The sequence below is a fragment of the Octodon degus genome, unplaced genomic scaffold (assembly GCF_000260255.1).
Source record: "Octodon degus isolate 3935 unplaced genomic scaffold, OctDeg1.0 scaffold00030, whole genome shotgun sequence".
NCBI lineage: Eukaryota > Metazoa > Chordata > Mammalia > Rodentia > Octodontidae > Octodon > Octodon degus.
This window is the reverse complement of record NW_004524606.1, coordinates 3,309,869-3,329,531: the sequence shown is the minus strand read 5'-3', so window position 1 is coordinate 3,329,531 and position 19,663 is coordinate 3,309,869. Positions and strand designations below refer to the sequence as shown.

General features: G+C 51.3%; 1 protein-coding gene and 1 long non-coding RNA gene across 4 annotated transcripts in view; one reads left to right on the top strand and one right to left on the bottom strand.

The window, feature by feature from the left end:
* Positions 1 to 5,348: 5,348 nt before the first annotated feature.
* On the bottom strand, positions 5,349 to 19,657 carry Klf15 (Kruppel like factor 15). 3 transcript variants are annotated; one of them, XM_004629476.2, is made up of 3 exons: positions 19,566 to 19,657; positions 13,879 to 14,982; positions 5,349 to 6,548 (listed from the first exon to the last, which is right to left on the bottom strand). In XM_004629476.2, exons 2-3 carry the CDS (start codon positions 14,955 to 14,957, stop codon positions 6,380 to 6,382), a joined length of 1,248 nt encoding a protein of 415 aa, XP_004629533.1. In that variant the 5' UTR covers positions 14,958 to 14,982; positions 19,566 to 19,657; the 3' UTR covers positions 5,349 to 6,379. The 3 variants fall into 3 exon arrangements, with proteins under 3 accessions (XP_004629533.1, XP_023569086.1, XP_023569085.1); XM_023713318.1 differs by lacking the exon at positions 19,566 to 19,657 and adding an exon at positions 16,067 to 16,278; XM_023713317.1 differs by lacking the exon at positions 19,566 to 19,657 and adding an exon at positions 16,002 to 16,277.
* Positions 17,843 to 19,663, top strand: part of LOC111816334 — a 9,456-nt gene continuing 7,635 nt past the window's right edge. The window contains exon 1 of the long non-coding RNA XR_002820752.1: positions 17,843 to 18,751. This is a non-coding gene — a long non-coding RNA (uncharacterized LOC111816334). The remainder of the gene's footprint in view (positions 18,752 to 19,663) is intronic.

Sequence of the window (19,663 nt, the reverse complement as noted above, 5' to 3'; positions counted from 1 at the left end):
GTGTGTGTGTGTGTGTGTGTGTGTGTGTGTGTGTCTTTCTGGATTCAGGTGACTCTTCCTGACCAGGACTGCCATTCTTCTTACTGGAGATAAGCTGCATTTGCAGTTCTTTGTCTTTGTTGTTATTTTAGACCTGTTCCTCAGGCAGGAGAGCCTCCTTTTGTGTTTGCATTTCTGTCCTTTACACCTCATCATTTATTATTGCCTCTTGTCCATCCTGCAGTGGTTCAATTTTTTAAATATTCAAACTTACTCCACCTTTCCACAATGCTGGGGGCCCAGTGTTATTATACTCTTTTATAGATGAGCACTCTGCACTCAGAATGGCCAACTCATGCAGCCAAGCTCACCCAATGTCTGAAGTCCACTTGCCATGGTCTCCTTCATGGGCAAGATATTTTTTGAGCTCTTGGTACCTGTTCCATTTGTCCCAGAGCCTGAATCAGATCTCTCACTTTCCCTAACAGCAGCAACTTTGTTGTCCTCCCTACTTTCAACCTTCTTTTCCACAGCACCCAGGAAGGTTTCTGCTTGTTCGTTCTCACAGTGTGTTTGATCTCCCTGCCCTCTCCTCCCTCCTTGTGGCTTCCTAGGGGGATTTTTTTTCTTTGTATTTTAGGGAAGGGTCTACAGGGTGTTCAGGATCTCACTACTAGATCAGACTCACAACTATCTGCCTGTTTACAGCCTCCCAAGAGCTGGGATTACAGATAGGTGCCACCATGCCCAGTCTCAATCGCTATCTCAGCCTGCCCCAGGGGGGGCAGGGCCAGCATGTCAGGCCCAGGATTGAACCCTGGCCCCTGTGCCTGCTTGCAGTCACTTTAATCCGCTGAGGTATTTGGCTGGCCCCCTAGGGAATTTTAACCATGCCCTGATCATGTCTGTTTCCTGGTATCTCTTTTTCTCTCACATCTTTCTTTTCAACCTGTGCTGGCACTTTGCACTTGGTGCCTGGGTCTTTTCATTGGTCTCCCTGGAGTGGCATCATTCCTTCTTTATTGGAGGTGGCTGCCTGGGCCCCACTGGGGATCATCCAAGTGTGAACCTTCTGAGTCTTCCAGATACTGTGCTCTCTCTCTCTCTCTCTCTCTCTCTCTCTCTCTCTCTCTCTCTCTCTCTCTCTCTCTCTCTCTCTCTCTCTCTCTCTCTCTCTCCCCCCCCCTTATTCTACACCTTTGCAATTGGCTGCAGAGAAGCTGCCTCCATTCCCACCTTATCTTCTATTGAAGCAAGTCCTGTTCAGAGCCACTGTTTGAAGTTTGAGTGTGGTACCACACATCTGTAATCTCAGCACTCTTGGAGATTGAGACAGGAGAGTCACCAAAGAGTTTGAGGCCAGCCTGGGGTACATAGTGAGTTCAAGGCCAGCCTAAAATACATAGTGATACCTTTCTCAAAACAAAACACAAAAACAACTGCTGTTTGCCACATACTAGATCAACCCTGACCGCACTCTTGTGTAAGTGCAGATCCCTTCCTCATACCTGTGTGGAACATGCCTATTCCCAGTGGTTCCTCCTGCCTATACCTTTGATAGTCAGAAATAATGCAACATAAGAAAATTACAACTTTCTAGGGATTCACTGATTCCAAGCTCTTCTTACTCTGTCCACCTCACTACATGGTCCCTGTACAGACTCTGAGTCCTATTTAGAAGCAGACAGTGGACAGGCATGGTGGTACATGTCTATAATCTCAGTACTCTGGGAGTCTGAGGCAGGAGGGTTACAAAATCAAGCCCAGCCTAGCCAACTTAATTAGCTCAGTGTGAAGGTTCTGGGTTCAATCACCAGTACCAGAAAAAGAGGAAAAATGGAGAGAAGGAAAAAGAGAAGAAGGAGAAGGAGGGGTAAGAGGGGGAAAAATAAGAGAAAGAGGAGGGGTACAAGAAGAGAAAAGGAAGACAGGAGGGAGAATTAGGAGACTGTGAAGAACATTTCAAGGGCTGGCAGTTGTCCACAGGTGTGAAGATTCTACCTGGGGCCTCCTGCTTCCTCATTAAGTTTCCCTTCCTGAAAATCCATTGTCCCTGAGATCCAAACCATTGGTTCCCCCACTTGTTGGGTATGTCCTTTCTGAGGACATGGGTGACCTGACAGACCTGAAGTCCCCTTGGTGCTCCATAGCTCTGCTGTGCAAGCTTATGGCATACTTGGCTTGTAGTAGAAACTGCTGACTGCCCCCCACTTCCACTTTTTCTTCTTTCTCCTGTAATAGATCCCCCATATTCTAGCTGGGCACCTACTTCCCAGCTGAGGAAAATATGTTACAGCTTACTTTGCAACTGATGAGGCCATGTGACTTACTTCTGGTCAATGGAACATGAGTAAAACAGACAGTGCACATCTTAGTCCATGCCTTGGGGGACAGGGAGAGAAGACAGGGTCCCTCACCTGCTGAACTGGATTAACTATTGGTCAACTGGTAACACCTAGCTGAACTGAAATCAGCATGGTGCTGGGTGTGGAAGGCCCACCTGAGAATTATTGCCAACATCATAAAAATGAGAACTGGAGGGGAAGGCGGTGTGCTGTTGATCCTCCTGCACAAGTTTGTCTTGCTGGCTTCCCTGATATGAACTCAACTGTTCTCATCAAGGGAAGAGCTCTGGTCCTCACTGTTGCTCAGGATGACTGCAGTTCTCTTTGGGAGAGCTCTGGTCCTTACCTTGAGTGTTATTTCCTGGCTCCAGTGCAGATCCCTCAGCCTGCTGGCACAGATCCTTCGTCCTGCTGGTGCAGACTCTAGCTTCCATCACTGGCCTTTGGGCTTTCCCAGCGCAGATCCTTGATTCAGACTTGTATGAAACATTGTCATGGGCTCAAGGTCTTCAGCTGGATTCATGCAGGTCATTACTGTGGGATTCAGGCCTCAGATGGATTATTTGGTTCTGTAGTGTATGGAGAGATCTCCCACACTCTTTTTCATTTCATTCTTTGAGTGAATAATATAAAACAATCTTATAAATGGTGTGTTCTGCATTAAATCCCTTCCCTTGTAAACTCTGACTACAACACCTGCCTATACCAACTGGTCCTTTGTGCCATCTTAAATCAGCACCCTAGAAACTGGAAGAGTGACAGAAGAGAAACCTGTGCATCTTATGCCACAGCCACCATCTAAAACCAGCCTGCTTACTTTAGGCTCTTAATAGAGGAAAATAAACTTCTACCTTGTTGGAACTATGGAATTTGGGGACTTCTTTGTTATAGCACCTTGACCCACATGCTGCCTGCTAAAGTGATTCATTGTCCTTCCTTTCCCTTCTGTGTGACTTGGGAGCAGACACTAAACAGAATGGAGTGTGAGGGGAGTTGTAATATCTGGATTTTCTGCTCTGTGACCTAAATTCCTCCCTACTACAAACAATTGCAGGACATGTGTGGGGGATGTTACCATCTGTTTTCTCAGCTCATAGACCTAGACAAGGACCCTTCTTCCCACCATAGAAATCACAGAGGATGACAGCAGATGGCAGAGGGGTCTCCCGGAGGCAGAGGCCAAGCCAGGAAGCCCAATTCTTACCTTTCTTTGGACCCCTACGGTGGCACTGCTACATCAGGGCCATCTGCCATGGAGAAAAAAGGAGGCACAAGTTCCCATCTGCCCACCCTGCATCCCAGCTGTCACCAAAGTTGAATTTGTGCCTTCACTTACTGTTTCCCACTCCCTGAGACCTGAGAATGCTCATGCCTGCCTGTCCTTCATGGTGAAGGAGCTGGAATCTGGAGAGGTGTGAAAAACCCACCCAGAGTGCCAGAGCCAAGGGTGAACAGGAGACGTGACTCCTGTGCCTCACTCTGACCCTGCTCCATGCCTTGATGTGCACCTCCTGTTCCTCTTGACCAAGGCTTCCATGAGGCAGACACAGCATACAGTAGGTGCACCTCAAGGGTGTCCAGATGGGGAACTGCTTAGATCCACCTACATCCTCTCTGTCCAAGATGGCCAGCCTAGCCTAGGTCTGATGGCACAGCTGGAAGAACTGGCAGTCAGATGGGCTGCAGGGGACATAACACTAAAGATAGAAGAGCAGTGTATGTGAGCCGGTCCTCAGCCATGGAGGTTTGTATATCATAGCTTCATTCCTTCTCTTCCACCACCATTCGGAGCAAAGGACAGTACCCCTGTCCAAATTTCTTATCTGGGGCTGTGTTGTTTGTTTATGAAGAAAGATTACGTTACTGGGGCTGGAAATCAATGCCTCACTTCCCCAGGGCATGTTTATCTTCAAAGGCAAAGGGCATTCAGGGGCAAAGGGCAGAGGTTACAAGACCCAGGCCTTTCCCCAAGACAGGCCAGTCAGAATGGGATGGCTGTCCTCCCAAGAGGCTTGCTGGGCACTGGGCACACACAAAAACTCAGTGCCTGCCTGCTACCACTGGACAGACAAGCAGCAGCCAGGTCCTAAGGCAGCAAAAACAATGGCCTTCACCTCCTGAGGTGCACATTTTCATGCACACGTGCACATACACCCCACACAAACATTTCCCTGCTAGAAATCTGTCTGCCAATTGCCCTCAGATCTCCAAGAGGCTCAATGAGAAAAACATGCCCCAATGCCTTTGAGTCTTCTAAAGAGCTGAGACCACAGCAAAGGGCCACTCCCAGAAGATTCTCATCTCTCTTTGCATGTGGGTGACCCAGGGCAGACCTCCCTCTCTGCCTCGCACCAGCTGAGCTGCTGTGGCATGCTGGACCTAGTCACTTCCATAGGGCCGTTCTCAGCAGAGCCCACTGTCTCTCCTCATCCTCTGGCCCCATAGTGCCAGGCCCCACAGTGCCAGGATATGTACACATATCCACATCTCAAACACACAAGGCAATTGGAAAGGAAAAAGGACATGGTCTAAGTCTATATGCTGGCCTCTGTGCATCTCACCAATGCCTGGACAAGACTCATAATACAGTCAAAATCCTCTGTGCAGACAGGAAATGGTCCAGGGGAAGTGAGTAAATGGCCTGCCCTCAGGACACACACACAAGTACACAGGGGCACACACAAGGTCCCTGAGGGGCTGAACATGGTATCAGCTACTGACTGAGAGGCTAAAATAGAAAATCAGGGAGGCAGGTGATCTGGGCAGGATAACCTGGCCTGATGCAGCTTCCCACATGTGATGCAGGAATATGGGTTAGATTTGGGCTTAAGGAGAGAAGGTCATGGAGGTCTAAGGAGTAAAACTATAGTGAGCAGAACCAAAGGGTTGGATGCCAAGGGGACTTCTGTATCCCTCTGGGTACAAAACAAGATCCTTTGAACTCTCCCAGTGTAGACATGAAGACTCAGTCCCAGTCTCATCACAGCAGAATGGAGGAAAACAACACACGAATGCCAAGAAAAGCAGCTGACTTTTTTCTTTTTATTGGCAAAGTAAATATATTTTTATGAAGGACCAAAGAAAATATACATAATTGTAACATATGTACACCAGCTTTATAGATTTAATTTCAAATTTACACACATGTCAATGTTATTAAAAGATTTTATGTTGATGTACCTATGTACAGCTTATTTACATACATTCATAGGATGTGAAATAAACCTGTCAAAACAAGCTAGTTTGTTTGATATTAATTTCTAGACAAAACAAGGAATGCATTTCTAAATCAGGGCTGGGAGACTCTACCTAGGTCTTTCACAGCTAGAGCAGCCTGCTTCCCTCTCCTCTGGAAGGTGACCCTAGAGGCTGGTGTCAGCATTTATCTGGCAAACACGAGACAGGAATGAGCCAAGCTGGGGACAGATGCTTATGGTTCTGTCTGTCTTGCACACTGAACTCAAGCACATGCGCTGTGGGCCCAGGAGGCAGGGGGCACTCTTTCCCACATACGCCCAGAGGCCAGGGCAAGAGCCCTGCCACACCCTCCATTCAGCCTTAGAGGTGCATCTTAAATGCCAGCTGCCTTCACACCATAGTGCAGTCCTGGACTTTGGCCTATTTCCTTCTTCCCAGCTTGGCTCCCCTGGGAACTGAAATTTCTAAACTGCACATTTCTTCTTCCCCAGACATAAAATGTTGGCTTTGGCCCAGGTAAAGCGCCCAGTGGGAAAAGGGCCAGGCCCCCAGGACCCTGCTTCAAGCTGGTGGCTGTGGCACAGGCGCGGCTGCTGCAGGAAGGCACAAAAGCACAAAGGCACCAAGGCCTGCCTCCGGCCCCAGGTGCTGGTGACCCAGCCCCCAGGGACGCAGGAGTGTGGCTCTAAGTCCTCCCAGAAAAGGCAGTGGGTGATGGCTCTGGGGTCTCAACTTCTAGGTTTCAGAAGGTAGGCTGGTAACATTGTCACATCCCTCCCTCTGAAGGAGGCAAATAAATTATTGTTTTAAAAAAATGAGTCTGGGGATAGGAGGCAGGGTTGGGACTGGCGGTGCCCTTAGTTCACACCACGCACCGACCGGCTGCTCCGCGGGAAGCGGTGCACTTTGATGTGCTTGGAGAGGTGGTCGCTCCGTGCGAACTTCTTCTCGCACACAGGACACTGGTATGGCTTCACGCCGGAGTGCGAGCGCCGGTGCCGTGACAGCTCATCGGAGCGTGAGAACCTGCGGGACATGGCGGGTCAGCAAGGCGCAGCTCGCAGGCCCCCAGGCACCCACCTAGCGCTCAGGCAAGGATGCTCAGCCTCCAAGGGATTAGGGCAGGGTTAGAGAGGCCATGCTGGGTCTCACAATACCGTATCACTTCGGCCTTCACTGGCAGTGGTCACTGTTCAGCCACAAGACAGCCCCCTGCTACCCCTCCAGGATGGCAAGAACCACAGACCACTGGCTCAGCTGTCACAGAGGGGTCCGTTCTGAGCATTCTGGATGGCAGGATCTAAGGCTGCCAAGAGTAGGATGCTTTCATGGCTCATACAGTTGCTGTTGGGCCTGGGGGACCCTGAGGATCCTCAGGTCACTCAGGTCCTGACCTGGGCTGCCTCTCGGTACCCTGTGGCCTCATCTTCCCCACTGAACCAAAACTCCAAAAGGGCATCCCTAAAGGACTATCAGAAACTGGCTCACAGGAGAAACTGAGGCCCAGGAGAAGGAAGCAGCCCCGACCCCCAGCCTCCAGGGAGCTCATAGCTCCTTTGTATTTCCTGTTACAGCAGGAAAATGGGTCTTTGGACTAGAAAGCCACTCCTGGACCCTGCTGTATTGGGTGTGTGGCCCCTTAAAAGCCTCCTAAACAAAACTGAACCCTGAGAGATATTTAAGTTTTAGTTTCTCTGATGTCACCCTTTCCACCTCTACTAGCCTGGGGGCAAAAACTCCTGTAATAAGCAAGAAACACAGTCCAGATAAGGTGCCCCAATGCTGACTTCAGGGACCTGAGACTCTCCCCACCTGACACTGGTCCTGGCAATTCATGAAGCCACCCCTGCCTCCTCTGTGCTCCGCATACAATGGACTTTCTGGGGTGTTGCTATGGGCCAGTTGTCTGTAATGTTCTGTCTAGAATGCTCCTCCCTCCTCATCCTTGCTGTCTTCTACATCTCTCTTAGAGGTCAGCTCAAATGCTACTTTCTTAGGAAAGACCTCCCTCCAGCACCTCATTCTAGGTACATTATGCACCTCTCTTTCCTCACTCATGCCACTAGCGCAATTTTTGTTTGTTTAGGATATTGTGCTTGCCAGGCAGGTGCTTATGCCACTGAGCTGTCTCCCTGGTCCCTACTGCCACAATTTTAAATTAGTTTCAATATTCTGATGAGCATTAGTCTGTCCCACTAGAATGTCATCTCCATCAAGAAGAACATGTCTGTCTGGTTCCCTGTGGTCTCCCCTTTGGCCAGCCCACTGCCTACTTTATGGTAGGTGCTCAGTAAGTACATTCAAATGAAAGTGTGGACCTACCAAGTGCCTCAGGAGGACAAGGAGCCACTGCAGGGGCAATCCCAGTGGATGTATACATATGTATAAGCATGTGTACATATATACATATAATGTGCTCTTACATGCATGCACACATGTATCCACACATGCATGAACACACATACACATAGGAACACCAGGTCTAAAACATCATTTCTATACTTGGAGCTACTTGGCCAGAGACAGGTCAGGTTATAGACCAGAGAATCAGATGCCAACCCATCCAACTGATTCGAGCAGGTAGCCCACCTCTGTTCTGACCTTGGCAACCTTGGTTCTATAGCTGGAAGGGGAACAGGACCCAATAACACATGTGTAGGCAAGGGCTCAGGTGGGCACGGGAAGGTTCTGCACAATAGTAAGTGCCTTGATCTCTTCTGCTGCCCTGGAGCCCACAGACCTGCTCCCAGACAGAGAACAGCTGCTGCACTTGGAAACTGGCATTTCAGCCCACATTCAGGGCATCATCAGTGCCTGGCACAGAGAAGGCCTCTCAGCATATTTTCATACTCAATGAAGTACAACTGTCCTGTATGGCAGATAAGGAAACACTCATGGTGCTGATACAGGGTCAGTGGCAAGACAGAGCAGCTGAAACCATAGCAAAGGCCTCTGAACAGCCCCCTGCTGCAGCTTTCCTTTCCCTGGCTACTGTGGTAAATGAAGACAGCTTGGATTCCCAACTGATGCTTTCAGCTTCCACCAGAGCTTCCCTACCTGGCTAGGTAGTGTGTTTCTAGTTGTCCCCCAGGACAGGGACAACTGCCTCCAGCTGGAGCTGGGGACCAAGCTCCTCAACAAATGAGATGGCAGGGGCAAGTCTTCCCAGGCACTAGCCAGGGGGCTGGGACCAGTTCTATTGGGCAGGCGAGACCATGGACAGAGGCTCAACAAGGCAAGATTCTTTCAGTCTTGCCTTGACCATTCTCATCCAACTGGATGCCCTGTGTGGTCCTGCGCAAATGACCGAACCATCAGGGGCTTCAGTTTCCTCACTTGTCCAATGAAGACTGCATTTTCTGTCAGCCCTCAGGGTTCATCTGAAGGTGACATAGGCCACAATGGAGCTCTACTTACAGAGACACCCTGGGAGGGATGGGCAGCTGAGGGGCACCCAGACTACAGCAAGCTGGAACAATCTGTCCCCACTCTGAGCCCCTTCCCTGCTGCTACAGCACCTTGGCACCTGAGGGACCATTCCTGGACTAGACCTCCCCAGGAGATCCCCACCCCAACCACATATTCTCCCAATAGCAGCCAACAGAAAAGTCTGAGACTACAGTGGGAAGGGCAGGGATGGGATGGGTAAGATGAAGGCTCTGGAGTGAACAGGCAAACTGATAAGCCCCTAAGCTTGCTAAGCCTCAGTTTCCCCACCTACACAGAGAGAATGACCTCTCCTAGGACAGTGTAAAATGCCATGAAGTAAGTGTTTAGATGAGTGCTTGGCATGCAGCAGTTGTTCAAGAATTGTGAGCTCTTATCACATGCATCTAGTTCAGTGCAAGGTCAGTCCCTGGTGAGGTCCTACAGTATGTGTGTGGGGCTTTGGGGAAGCCATCATTTGTTCTGCTGGGCTGTAGAGCAGAGGAAGCATGGGATCTGGGTAGTTCCCTGGAAGCAGCCTACAACATCAGCACTAGTGCACACAGCTCCTTGCTGTGAAGTTGCCCCTTCCTTGACACACTCATCTCCATCTGCCAGAAAGTCACCATCATACACAACCAAGTCTTGGTGGCTACAATGGAAATGAAACTCTCTCGGGTTGTGTAATGCACAGCCTGCCCAACCATCTCTGGAGCTCCTGTGTAGCACAAGCATGGGGCCAGAGAATACTTTACTGCATAAGAACATCAGTGACATAGGGGACAAGAGAGCAGGCTGGGAGCCACTGGCTTGGAAATCTGTTTCCCCACCTCCTGGCTCTGTGCCCCTGGGCCTGAAATTGCCCTTTTCTGGCCCTCCTGTGTCCACTGTTGATGACAACAGTACCTGCCACCTAGGGCTGTGGCAGTTATTAATATTCACATTAGCTATGGAGGAAAGGGATTATTTCTGGAGAAATAGCTTGGCTATTCAGGAACAGGATGTTCTGCTGTGGGAAACAAAGAAGGCCTGTGTTAGGGAATGAAACAGGGCAACTTCTAGGAAGGCTGCAAGTAGCCCCTTCCCAGATGGTTGGAGACTAGAAGAGTCTGGCTTCAGACCCATCAATGGTATAGAATTATGTCACAAGAGTAGAAAAGACAAGGAATGCTGGATGCAGGACAATAGCAGAAGGAAGCAGGGTTGAGTACTCAGGAACACACTGACCTGGGCAGTGGGAGGAGGAGACTTAGGGCTAAACAGAGGAGGTGATTTGTTCTGTGGGCCCAGGGCTCAGTGCCAGGACCCAAGTTAGCCTGGAAGAGGAGGAAGAGAAGAGGCCTCAAGAGTAGGGAACAGCCTGAGCAGACAGGCAGGCAAGGATGTGAGGGTGGTGGCCAGATCCAGCTCACCACCCCAAGGTATGCACAAGGGGCTGGGACAGACAGTGAGCAGATAGCTGGCCCACTATGTAGTGGCTGTGTGACAGTAAAGAACTTACTAACCTGCTCTGTGTCTTAATTTACTCTCCTGTAAAGTGGATGCAACATACTGATACCCACCTCATAGGCCAATTTTGAGGATTAAATGAACTAATGTACACATAACATTTACAATATTCACGAGGGGCTCCTGTCACCATCATGCTTGCTGTGCTCAGCCTTAATCCCAAAGCCCACAAGTATAGAGGCTGAAGGGGCTGACAGACTGGTTGAGGTGAAGATATAGGCTTGGTCACTCTGGTATCAGGTGGTGTGGCTAGCAGAGTGGGCTGCAGTTCCCACCAGGGGTTCATCCCATGTTCACACTCACTAGCTACATCCCTGGGAACACGTGACACAATTCTTCCATACCTCAGTTTCCCCCTCAGTTGAGTGCAGGTTGGTACCTACACTTTAGAAGGCTGTTATGAAGACCCAGTGGGGGTGTACAGTACAAAGCCCAGACCACGCTGAGATCATTACAGCCACCATGGAGATGCTATTAGTGGCCAAGGTCCTGGAGTGGGCCTATTCCTGAGCTGCAGAGGAGAGTGGCTGGATCCTCCTCAGGAAGGGGAAGAGAGAAGGGAGCATGCTAGCCAGCCTGTGGGCTTGTGTGGGAGGAGCTGATTGGAATTTAAGTCCACTGAATTGCGTGCTGTACACTTAGAGACCAGAACAGTCTCAGGAGGTAATGAGGTCCCCATGGGAGTAAAGGGACTGAACAGAGGAAAATAGTGCCCAGTATATAGTAGGTGGCTCATAACTATGACAAGTCATCATCTTCACTTTCTCAAGCCTGTCCAAGCTGAGCTGCCTCCATGCTGGGCCCATCCTCCCCCTTGACAGCTAAAAGGAACTGCAGAGCTAACTTTACCCTTGGATCTTACTGAAGACAACAGAAACCTCATGGCTACAACCCCATGGATTTAGGACCCCTGAAATTACCCAGGGACTCCTTCAGCCTCAGAGAAACAGCCCTTCCCAGAAACAGATTTCCTCAGCTGCCAAATGGGCAAAGCTTCTGCCATGTGTGACATCATGAATGACAGACCTACTAGGAAGAATCTAGAGAGCCCTCTAGAAGCCCAGAGGGCAGAAAACAGAGGCAGCTCCTGGGGCTGCACTGCACTGCACTCACCATGCCTACACCTGCTAAACCTTCCTCAGTTGAGTGGATCCTGGCTGAGAAGTCACTGCCAGGGCTCAGACAGTATGTAACTGAATCCCTCCCACAAGTGCCCATTCGCACCTCCTGCCCTAGGTAACTCATGACTGTCAGGAGCAACTGTGTGAAAGCCATAGTCTGCCTTCCTGAGATATGCTCTGGGCTTTGGGCTTGCTCTCCCAGCCTGCAGCCCTACCTGACCTTATCCCAGCTGGAGAAACCATTCATCAGCACTGGCAGGGGGATGGCACTGAAACAGATGAGCCCATCATGAGAGTCAGGGCCAATGTTCTGGAGGCGGCCACCCATCCCAAGGAAGGAAGAAGATATGCAGAGTCTCTACAAGTGTGGGAAACCTCCTAAGCTGGACGTGCCTCAGTTCTGACCATGTATGACAGTGATAACATGTACCCTAAGAAGGGTTCTGTTGATGGCTGTAAAGTGCTAGCCCTCCACACTACACGGGGACACAGGCTTTGTGGAGGATCACTCCAAAGGCACACAACAAGTTGGTAGCTGATCAGAGATGGGGTGCAAAACCCCTGCCCTTACCACCTCCTCCAAACAAGATGTCATAGTGTCCTTCTCTCCTTAAGATGGCCCCTGTTGTCCCATCTGGGCTCTTCCCTGCAATCTATGACCTCCCAACACAGCACCCCTTCAATGTACACCCTCCCTCACAAAGACACTGTTATCCCTGTGCCCACTTTGCAGCCCACAGTATGAGAAAGGACAACAAGACCAAACCCTGAGGGTTTGTAGGGGCTGCATGAGTAGGGTGGTGGGGACAGGACCAAAAGTAACATCCTCTCTCAGGAAAGGAGAAGGGCCTCTGTAACACAAGACACTTTGAGAAAAGTTCTTGGGCCAGCTTGGTGCACATGGAAAAGGGGCTACCAGGGGCACAGTCCATGTAACAGCTCCCAGCCTGAGATACAATCTCACCAGGCCAGGACCTCTGCTCAGGGCCAATGCTCACAAGTTCTTGGAACCAAGGTCTATTGAAGGAAACAAAAGTCTTGCACGCCACACCCACACACGTGAATATATCCACATACCACCATACACAAGAGGTACACAAACACACTTGGTCATGGACATATGAAGAAAGCAAGATGCAGACACAAGTATGTATGTGTGTGCACACGCACACACACACACACACACACACACACACACAGAGCTATACATCCATTTTCAAGGTTTAGTTAGATAGCAATCAATATGTACATGGATGCATATACCACTCACCCCATCTCCCAGCAGGCGCAGCAGCAACTGAGGCAAAGACAAGCAATGTGTGGACAGCACATACTGCCCTTTCTGCCAGGTCAGGAATCCTTAAGAGATGGTTGTCCTAGACTGAGCAGGACCTGGATGACCCCTGAGCATGTGAGTTTCCAACAGGCTGTCTACACTTTAGGAAAGGCAGACATGCCCTCCCACAGAGGACCCAGAGATGGATGCACAGGAATTCAATTCCATCCACCTCTGGCACTGAAAGGCCAGGCAACCCTGGGAAAGTTTCCTGCCCTTTGATAGCTAGTGTTCTTGCCTTGCCATGCAGAGCAGAGAACCTACGATTCTGCATCTTTGACCCAGTACTGTCATCCAGCCTGGTCTTCCCTCGTGCTTGGCTTTTGTGGCTTTCAAAACACACCTCCATGTTCCCAGGGAGGAAACAGGGACCAGGCCCAGCCCATGTGCCCATAGGCATCTGTGAAGGAACGTCATCTCCCTGGCTGAGGGGCTAACATTTTCTGTATGTGATCACTCTGATTCACCCCCTGGGGCTCAAATCCCATTTACAGAGCAGGGTAGCCTCAGAAAGGCACACGACCAACCCAAGCTTTCATGTTCTCAGACAAAATCTGGGAATGATGGTGATACTTACCCCATGGGCACTGCAAGGCATGGGAAAGGCCTTTCCCTGGCACATAGCCTGTGCTGTCACCCTCAATTCCTGCTTAGTGTGAACACCCTTCCACTGCTCCCAGCCCCACTGGACTGGGAGACCCAGTAGGCAGCAAGGGCCTAACAAGTCTTACCTGGTCATTATGAAATTAGAGACACCAAGTAGCTTCTGGCTTTAGTAATCCAGAGGGACAAGGAAGTCTTTGGGCAGCTATGCCAGCTCTGGCCCTGCCCCTGTCCACCCCTCTCTCTCTTTCCTAATCAGTCTTATCTAATAGTAGAGAAAATAGTATGCGCTACACACCCATAGGAGCAGATAGGAGCAGGGACGTGCTCACTGCCAGGGCCTGTCCCCCACCATACTGACCTCCAGCCGCAGCCTGGCCAAGTGCAGGCGAAGGGCTTCTCACCCGTGTGCCGGCGCAGGTGGGCCTTGAGGTGGCTACTTTTGGTGTACATCTTACTGCAGCCAGGAAAAGTACATTTGTGCATTTTGATGAGTTCTGCTGCTGGGTTCTTAGGGAACTTCTGGCCCACCAGGAGGCCACCAGGGCCAGACCCCAAGGGTCCAGATCCAATGGGCTTGGCAGCGATGGGCACAGGGGCAATGCGCACGAACTTTGAGGGTAGGTTCAAGTTGGAGGAGGGCACCACCTGCGGCACAAGTGCAAAGGTCTGCCCTTGGATATTGACCAGGAGCTGGGCAACCTTGACGTTCTCTGGGGCCTGCCCAGGGGAGGCAGGCCCAGTGCCCGATTCGTGCTTTACAGGCACAGGCTGGATCTGCAGCAGCACTGGAATGGGCCCTTCAGGTGCAGACCCCTCTCCTGGGCCCTGGGTGCCGCCCACACTGGTGCCACCTGGTGGAGGGGTACAGCATTCTCTCCCTCCAGAGCCAGAATGGAGGTGGTTCCGGTGTGGTGCAGAGAGCTGACCACGGGCCTCTAGGTCCTTACTGTTGTTCTCTGGCACCTCCTTTACTTCTGGCTCCATGTTCTCTTCCAAGAACTCTTCAATCTCCTCCAACGTTGGCTGAAATGGCCTGGGGACGTCATCAGTGTCACCCAAAGGAAATTCGGGGAAGCAGCAATGCTCCCCCTTCACAGACCCTGGCGCCCTCCACCAGGTCCCCCAGGTCATGGGACCACTGCTGTCCCCAATGCCCCCATTGCCGCCACCGCCACCGCCTAGCGTGGCCTGGGACAGCAGGAAATCCAAGATGCTATCCTGGCCTTTGGTGCGCAGGCCTCCACTGTAGCAGGAGCAGAGAGTTTGAGAGTCTGGGCTGGCACAGGAGCAAGGGCTGGAGGCATCGCTGTCATCCTCAGAGAGGGGTGACGGCAGCATGTGGTACACCTGCCGGCCGGCCAGCCTGTCACCCAGAAAACCAACAGAGCACTTTGATGACGAGAAGTTCTCGTCTACTGGAAGCAAGTGGTCCACCATGCTGGCCCGGCCGTACTGGTGGTGGCTGTGGAGAGGGAATAAGGGAGGCCTGGTCAGAGAACACTTCACTTACTGGCACCTCCTGGGCCTGTGCACCCCCACACCCCTGCCCTAACTGCCTGCGCAAGGCCTCTCATTGCCAAATGCCTTGATCCTGCCTCCATCCCGCGGGAGAATGGGGCCTGCAAGTGTTTTCTGAAATTGCACCACTTTGTTTGCAAAAGATCCCTCTCCAGGCTCATTGCACAACCTGGGCACTTCTGGTTTCAAACACATTTTCCAGAATGATCCTGGAAAAGAACATGTGTATCTCTGAATGATGTGGATTAATACAAGAGAAAAGGATGTGAGGAAGCTCTAAGGATCTAAGAGTGGCCAATGTCAGGGAGCCACTGTATATCTGAGGACAGGAATCTGAGCTTCATGCCTGTCATGTCACAGAACACGGATGAGAGAATGGCTCTTTGCCCTCTGGCCCTGTGTAGTTAGAGCTTCTGAAGGGTTGCCAGATTGAGCAAATAAAAGTACAGGCTGCCCAGTCAATGTGAATTTCAGATTTTACTACTTCTTTATTTCTTTTAATATCAGTATGCTACCAATATTATTGGATGAGACATTCTTATATTTTAACATTATCTTTTCTGAGATTCAAATTTAACTATGTTGCCTGTATTTTAATCTGACAACTGTAGCTTTGAGACAAAGAAATTAAAGAATGATAAACACCCACCCCTGCTGCTCTATTTCTCCATCTGATAGAGGAAGAGCCTATCCACAATTTGGTTCTCAGATCCCCAAGTCTCATTTTCCTCTGCCCAGAACAGAGGAGGTAGAGTAAGGCTTGATCCAAATGTTCTACCTGTACCTAACAGTAACACACAGATACAGAAGTCAACAAGAAGTCACAGGGCACCCTGTATGTATGACCACCTTGGACCTCACCACCACCTAGTAGGACAGAAGATGGGATCCCCTTGACCAATGAGGAAGGTGGATCTCCTCCCCTGCACACATGGCCACTGCACTCCCATGTGGGACACTCACCGCCTCAGGAAGGCTCAGCTAATGCCCGTCTCCCCTCTAGCCAGTGCACTCTGCTGTGGACTCACTGTCTGTGCTGTGTCCCCAGTGCCTGGTATGACACCTGGTACCCAGCAGGGGCTCAGAGGATGTTGATAGAGAAGAGAGGAGAACACTGTGTCCTTTGAAGCCAAAGGCCATGCTAGGTCTGGTGTCCAAAGAGTCAACAGTGTTAGCTATGATGAGGCCACCTCTAGACCTTTGTCCCCACCCAGTGACCATGGCAGGCTGGGTGTTTACTGAGGTTGGAGCATCATGAGCCAGAGATCCTCTGGAGCCTGGCATTATTATCCACACCCACGTCCTTCTGCATCTCAGCCTGCACACGACTCTGCCTGTGATCAATAGGCTACCACCATCATCAGCTACAACCTTCAGCAAGGCTTTGCTTTACCTAAACCCTAGTTTCCCCAGATGTTCCACACTTCAGTGGTCTTTACCTCTCCCTCCTGCTTAGGGATGCCAGGTTCTCTCACTTCTACTTCAAACTCTGACAAGAAGCTTCATGGAGCTCCAGAAAGGATATTTTTGGCTTTTGGGTTTAAATACTCCACTAAGGATTTAAAACTAGGTATATGTTTTAAAATATACATATCATTGTTGGGAAGGAGGGAAAGTGTGAGACAAGGTGAAGGGTAGTGAGACTGGGCAGAAGCACATTCTACTCTAGGCCTCTGAGCTCGGGCTCTGCTCCTTGTCTGCAGCTATCAGGGGGGAACCTCAGGGAGGTGGCACAGCCTCTCTGTGTCCCCCTTGATCTGTGAGCGACCAATGAGCTCATACATGCTGCTCACTTATTACCTGCTCTGCATATGCGAAGGGGTCACTCAGTTAAGGCTGCAAGAACCAGCCTTCAGATATGGTAAATAGTAGTCGTTCTGATCCCTGCTACTGCTGGGATGCTAAGAATTTAGGGGGCCTCCAACAGCCCTGTGGCCCCAAAGAGGCCTTAAAACCTCTCCTGCAACATAAGCACCAACTGAATATTCCATATTAACCACTAATATGTTAAAGTGTGATTAATGGCTTTGTGGCTACATATTTTTAAAATCTTTACCTTTTAAGGACAGAAACTGAAGGGCCAGCCTGATAGCTCAGTGGACTAAAGCGCCTGCTTAGGCAGAGTGTAGTGTAGGCTGGTGGGGTTCGATCCCCGATCCCCAGCATGCTGTGCTGGCCCACCCTGGGGCCCACTAAGAGGGCAATTAAGACTGGGGATGGTGTTGTGCCCCTGTAATCCCAACCCTTGGGAGGCTATAAACAGGAGAATCACTATGAGTCTGATCTACATAGTGAGACCCTGTAGACCCTGTAGACCTTGCCCTAAATACAGAAAAAATAAAATAAAATAAAGACAGTAACTGAGATATTCATAGATAAAATGATATGAAAATAGTAGAAGAAATAGATATTGTTGCATGATCATGGAAGGAAACCCCTCCAATAAGGTCTCAAAGAAATAAGACCCAAACTCCATGCTAGGAATGATGATGCACAACTGCAATCCCAGCACCTGGGAGCCTGAGGTGGGAGGATTGCCACAAATTTGAGTCCAACCTGGCCTCCATAGTGAGTTCAAGGTCAGCCTGAACTACATAGCAAGATTCTGTCTCAAAGACAAAACAACAGGGCCGGGGAGATGGCTCAGTGAAATAAGAGCTTCCCTGGCAAGTGCAAGGGCCTGAGGTCAATCTCCAGTTCTGGAAACAAAAAAAAAAACAAAAAAAAAAACAAAAAAAAAAAAACAAAAAAAACTGGGTCCTATTCATCCTTGCGTCCCTAATGCTCTGCTGCTCACCCACCATTCCATGCTGCCCCAGCTGTTCCTTCTATGTGGGTCCTTCTCCCTCCAGAATTCCCGAGGCTCCTTATTTAGATCTAAGCTGAGAAGTTACTTCATTACATCATCCTACATTATATTCTTCTCAGTAAGCACTACTGTGGGAAACTATCTTGATTATGTGTTTGTGAACTTTGTTTCCCATCTACCTCCTCACCAGAATATAAGCTGTTCTGGCTGTTCAGTCCAAGGCTGTAATACCAGAGTCAAAAATGGCCTGCCAGATTTTGCTGAATGAGTGTAAGTGAGTGAAAGGTGATTCTGGGAGCCTGGAGTGGGACAATCCCAGTCAGGCCACAGGATCTTAGTGCAGGACTGCATATGCCAGAGGTCAGAATACTGAGGTGCTGAGAATGAAGGACTCTAGGATTTCCTAGGGCTTGGCATTGCATTAAAGAGAGGGCGAACTAGGGCTGAAGATGTCCCAGGTCCTAAAAACCAGCTGCACGTGGTGCAAGCTGCGTGCCGGGGGAGGGGACACCCTATTCTGGGCACCCTCCCCGCCCGCCACTCGACTCCGCCCGCTCTCTCAGCTAGCCAAGCCTGCTGTTTATCCTCGCGGGGACACAGCGGCTGCAGGAACAACATGTAATTGATAACAAGCCCAGCGCTGGCCAAGGGCTTGCCATTGGGTCAGCGTGCAAATCACGGGGGTGGCGGGTGGGGGCTTTCCTTCAAAATAAGAGTCTCCACTCCCTGCGCCACCCGCAGGCCCCAAAGTCGCCAAGTCTTTCCATTCTCACACCTGTAGGGCAGCGGGGGTGCTCCTCACGGGCCACCCTGTCCTTGGGAGGGAAGAGATTCCAAGGGCTCACCTTCGCGGGACCGCGGGAGAAAACAGCCCCCTGCCCTACGGAAGAGAGGCTTTCCACGGGTAACAACAGCACTGCGGGGAGGGAAGACAGAACCGGAGGACGACATCGGGTGGGGGTGGAATCTCCTTTGCTATTGCCTTGGCCCCCTGAGCCACCTCTCTGCTAGTACTTGGTCTAAGGAAGGGGGGGGGGGCTAGACGCTTGAACGCAGCGGGTGTGCACAAAAGGGTGTGAGCTTTTGTCCCGTGGCTGCGGTGCGGGGGGGGGGGCGGGGGGGCGGCGCGCAGCGCAGGGTGACTGATGTGGCAGTGAGGGTGTTCGCCTAGAGCTCGCGCGCAGAGCCGCGTGGGAGCCCACGCGTGAGTGGGACTGCTTATGGGAGAGGAAGGCAAGAGGAGCCGGGTGGGACCCTCCATGGAACCTTGGAGAGCTGCCCACTCAGCACCAACCCTCTGCCCCTGCCCTCCGTTCCCTACACGGTCACGGTGACCGCGAGTAACCCCTCCACCACGGCCCCCAATATCCCTGAACAGTCAGCGTGTCCTCCCGCCCCCTTTGCCCGCCAGGCCCCGCCGGGGCACGGGCCATATGGGAAGACTGGTGTAAGGCGTGCCACCGCCACGCAGGGCCGGGCGCTAAGTCAGAGGGCTCTGGGGACTGTGGGGGGCGACTAGGGGTCACCCTCCCGTCTCGGCCGGCCCCCTCCAGTCCAGTGTGGGGCTTCCCACTCCTCCCACATTTCCCCGGGCAGCAGCGCCGAACCCCGGACGCCGCACTCAGAAGACGGCGGCGCCTCCTCCCTGTCCAGGCCAGCCCCCTGGTGACACCGGACCGCGTCCACGCGGCCACCCGGCCCCGCCGCGCCTCTCCCACCTGAACTTGGCGCAAGCCTGGCGGGCGGCCAGGCCCTGGCGGTGCAGCGGCCCCGCGGCCTGCACCGAGCTGGTGCTGCGGCCCTGCTCCTGGGGCGG

Bases quoted from the DNA above. Each gene is read 5' to 3' on its own strand.
- Klf15 (XM_004629476.2), bottom strand. From the start codon at position 14,957: ATGGTGGACCACTTGCTTCCAGTAGACGAGAACTTCTCGTCATCAAAG. The intron at 6,549-13,878 runs GTCAGTATGGTG...CATGTCCCGCAG, and splicing joins TGGCCAGGCTGCGGCTGGAG to GTTCTCACGCTCCGATGAGC.